The following is a 3,915-nucleotide window of genomic DNA, read 5'->3' on the forward strand; positions in this document are numbered from 1 at the left end:
TGCTCGGAATTCTTCAAGATTCATCTCAGACATGTCATTTTATTCTTCAATTTACACGACAATGTGATCAAATTTTCCAATTAAGGCTCTCAAGACTTTGTCAATATTTCGCAATGAAATTATCTTCTCACCATACAAATTCATTTGATTGTTTAGAAAAACTAATATTGAGAAGAAATTTGCGACTCCCTCACCATTATTCATTTGCATGTTCTCATATTTCTTCCTCTAAGATTGCAATTTCACATTCTTCAATTTCTCATTACCTCCATACAACTTCTTGAGTGTATCCACGCATCCTAAGTCATTTTTTCCTCTATAATATTCTCAAAGATGTTTGGTTACACACATTGATGGATCAAGAACAAATATTTCCCATATTTCTTGCTTAATTCACGATGAAGTTCATTTTGAGCATCAGTTTCATTGGCTTTGAATGCAGGAAAACCATTTTTCATTATTCAAGCACATCTTGAAATCTGCATATGAACTTCATCTGCGCACATCATCTATCATAATGTTCTCCTTTGAACACTGGTAGATTTATAGATAATTTATTAGAGGTTGTGCTTCCATCTTCCATTGATGGAAGCTTGTATTAAACAGTTGCTCTTGATACCAATATGTTGGGATTGCTTGTCACATAAGGTAATGGGCATAAAGAAGGAAAGATGAAATTAGAGAGGGTTAGAATGAAATTAGAGTGAAGAGAATTATTCAATTGATCTAAATCAATTATAAAGATTGGATAGAGTATATATAACTAGAAAGCCAACTAATTAACTATATCTAAAATTGTGAAGTTGTGACAATTTTCTTGTGTTACAAGTTACTCACTTGCAAAATAATCAAAACTTCCAATAAAATTGAATTACAACATAATTTAGAACCATGGTCTCAATCGAGAAAATGAGAGTAAAGGGTATCTCATGCATCATGTATGACTTAGATATCAATTTCCACATATGACATCAATGTTTTGATGTCAAAGTCAAAGTCATGGTAGTAATGACATATAGGTGGAAAAAATGCACCTCTGAAGTAGTGCTTGTTTAGAATCCACAGTGAATATGGTAGTGCTCAAGTAAGTATATTGCTTGATATAGGTGTGAGTTTTTGAATGATATAAATATTGATAAACGGTGATGTGGAGCTTATATAGCCTAAAACATATGATATTAGGTGTAAGAAAACCTCAAATATTCTTCAAAACAATATATAATTAATGAAATTGAAATTTAAAAAGAAATCTTATAAAACATGACAAACAAAACTCTAAAAATGTCTTTAAGTTTAAAAATTGATGAAGCATTTACTATTTTTATATCCAAAACTATTATTTCTTTTCTAAAATTTGTCCTAATATATATGGAAAAAATCATTTGCCATATCCGGAATTATAATAAAAAAAATCAAATTTATATTATTTAATCATTTTTGAATCGTCATAGATATAATAGCCCGTACCCACTCATCATCAAAGATCTTGGCCCATCATGCTACATTCACGTGGAACGCATGATACTTCTCGATAATTTTTTTATCCACCCCCTACCTTCTTAGAAATCTGCGACAAAATTCCTTAAATGCCCCTATATTTCGGAAGTGCATCTCCGAATGCATTTTTTTTAGAAAAAAGGATTATTTCGGAAGCGCATATCCGAAAATATCTTTTTTTTAGAAAAAATGTGACTTCAGAGATTCACTTCCAAAAACACCATTTTTAAAAAATATTTTTATTATATTTCATAAGTAAATTTTAAATTATATAAAATTAAATATATAATTCATTCACTAAATAAAATTAAGACAAAATCTTTTTGTAATTTTTTTTTTGGAGAATATTGACTTTATTCCACAAAAACAGAGAATACAACCGACCCAATGAGGATCCAGGTACAGTTCACCCACTATACTAATTCATCAAACTCATAACAAATTTTAATGTTCTCAATGTCAACATGGTTTCTAAGCTTTCTTTTCATGCTACATCTAATAACCACACTGTATTTAATATTTGCCTCAATACTATAGTTCACTTGTGTATTATTGAAGATGACATTATTTCTATGTTTCCACAGCGTATAGGATGCCTCGGCCACAGCAATCTTCACAATATTGCGCTTTCAGCCATTTTTCTGTGTCTCTGCTGTGATCCAAACCTTCACAGTACTCCACTTTTCGGGCTTCCGGTAATAACCCATCCAGATCAGAATCCCCACCCAAGTTGAGGTAGCAAAGCTGCACTGAAAAATAAATGATCAATTGATTCATTCTCATGACATAAACAACATTTTTGGTCCACCTGCACACCAAATTTAACCAAGCGATCCTTTGTAGGAATCCTGCCCAACATAAGTAGCCATAAATGAAATTTTGTTCGAGGTCTCGCATTGTTAGCATAGAAGACTTATCTCCAACTAACAAGTGGTTGAGTTTCTCGCAGCAGCTCATAGCTATCTCTTGTTATAAAATTCTCATCACTCAGCTTCGTCCTCCATTTCGGATCCTTGATGATCAGTGCTCTGCTCTTCATTATTTCTTTGATGATCCAAGAGCAGTCATGTGGGATTTGCCACTCTTGTACATCCAGCCCCTTTATGTAATAAGCATTAAGCCATTTCACCCAAAGCTTATCCTTTTTAGCTTGCACATTCCAAAGAAGTTTAATCATAGTTGTTGCATTCCATTCCTTTAAAGAGATAATATTCAGACCACCAGCTTTCTTAGGATCACAAATTCTATCCCACGCAACCGGAGCCTTCCTACTGCCCTCAATATTCTCACTCCAAAGAAACATTCTGCACAGATAACACCTGCATCCAATAGGCAGCGATGGCAAAGATAACACTTTGAACCAGTTGACTTTTACCTGCAAAACTTAACATTTTAGCTGTCCAGTGGTTAATCCGAGCCATGATCTTATCAATGAGAGGCTGACACTGAACTATACTAAGCTTCCTACTAGGTAACGGGACACTAAGATATTTGAAGAGGAGCTGTCCTTCTTCAAATCCAGTAGCTGCTAGAATTTCCTGTTTGTCATTATCCCTAGTACCACTAAAATAAACTTGACATTTCTGCGGATTGGCCTTTAATCCTGTAGAATCAGAAAATTTATTGGACACCTTCATCATACTCTTTATAGAAGTTCCATCCCCTCTAGAGAACAACAACAAATCATTTGCAAAACAGATGTTTGTGATTTTAAGTCTAGCACATTTGGGGTGGAACCGGTACTCGCTTGTGTCATGAAGCTTTCCCATACAGCGATGCAGGTACTCCATTACCAGAATAAAAAGTAATGGGGAAATTGGGTCCCCCTGCCGCAGACCACGTTTGGCTTTCAAAGTTCTACTAATTTGCCCATTAACAGTATATTTATATGACACAGTTCTGGTACAGGTCATAATCCATTTGACAAATTTCTCCGGAAAACTCATCTCTTGCATAATCCGCTCTAATGCGTCCCATTCAACGGTATCATACGATTTTTGCACGTCCATTTGTATGGTACATCTAGGAGACAAGTATTTTCTATTATACCCTCGGATCAGCTCATGGGCAATAAGAATATTATCCTGAATGTTTCGTCCCGATACAAAGGCTGATTGGCTCCTAGATGAAAAATGATTTTTTATCATAATCATTTATTAAAATAACTTTTATATTTGTAATTTTTATTTATTATTTTGAAAAATTATGTAATTCGAAATTTATATTAAAATATGAATAAAGTAGTAAATAATTTTATTTGTACTAGATTTTTTTATTTTAAATTTTTGTTGAATAATTATTAATGTATTTATTTTTTATATAATCATAATTGTCGTGTATTAGTTAAAATTTTAGTAATTATTAATATGAACTTTATTAAAAAATAATTAAATTTTTTATGAGTTTTATTTTTTAATT

The 3,915-nt window shown here is 32.6% G+C and overlaps 1 protein-coding gene across 1 annotated transcript; it reads right to left on the minus strand.

The window, feature by feature from the left end:
- Nucleotides 1-2,067: 2,067 nt before the first annotated feature.
- On the minus strand, nucleotides 2,068-3,506 carry LOC131658460 (uncharacterized). The gene is made up of 3 exons (XM_058927752.1): nucleotides 2,887-3,506; nucleotides 2,426-2,801; nucleotides 2,068-2,241 (listed from the first exon to the last, which is right to left on the minus strand). The coding sequence occupies exons 1-3, from the start codon at nucleotides 3,504-3,506 to the stop codon at nucleotides 2,068-2,070; spliced, it is 1,170 nt and encodes a 389-aa protein (XP_058783735.1).
- Nucleotides 3,507-3,915: the final 409 nt, after the last annotated feature.

The sequence above is a fragment of the Vicia villosa genome, linkage group LG3 (genome assembly GCF_029867415.1).
Source record: "Vicia villosa cultivar HV-30 ecotype Madison, WI linkage group LG3, Vvil1.0, whole genome shotgun sequence".
Lineage (NCBI taxonomy): Eukaryota > Viridiplantae > Streptophyta > Magnoliopsida > Fabales > Fabaceae > Vicia > Vicia villosa.

Excerpts from the sequence above, each read along its gene's own strand:
- LOC131658460 (XM_058927752.1), bottom strand. The coding sequence starts at position 3,506 with ATGGACGTGCAAAAATCGTATGATACCGTTGAATGGGACGCATTAGAG. Across the intron at positions 2,802-2,886 it reads AACCACTGGACAGCTAAAAT|AATGTTTCTTTGGAGTGAGA; the intron begins GTTAAGTTTTGC and ends TTATCTGTGCAG. Across the intron at positions 2,242-2,425 it reads TGCGAGAAACTCAACCACTT|CTTTGCTACCTCAACTTGGG; the intron begins GTTAGTTGGAGA and ends TTTTCAGTGCAG.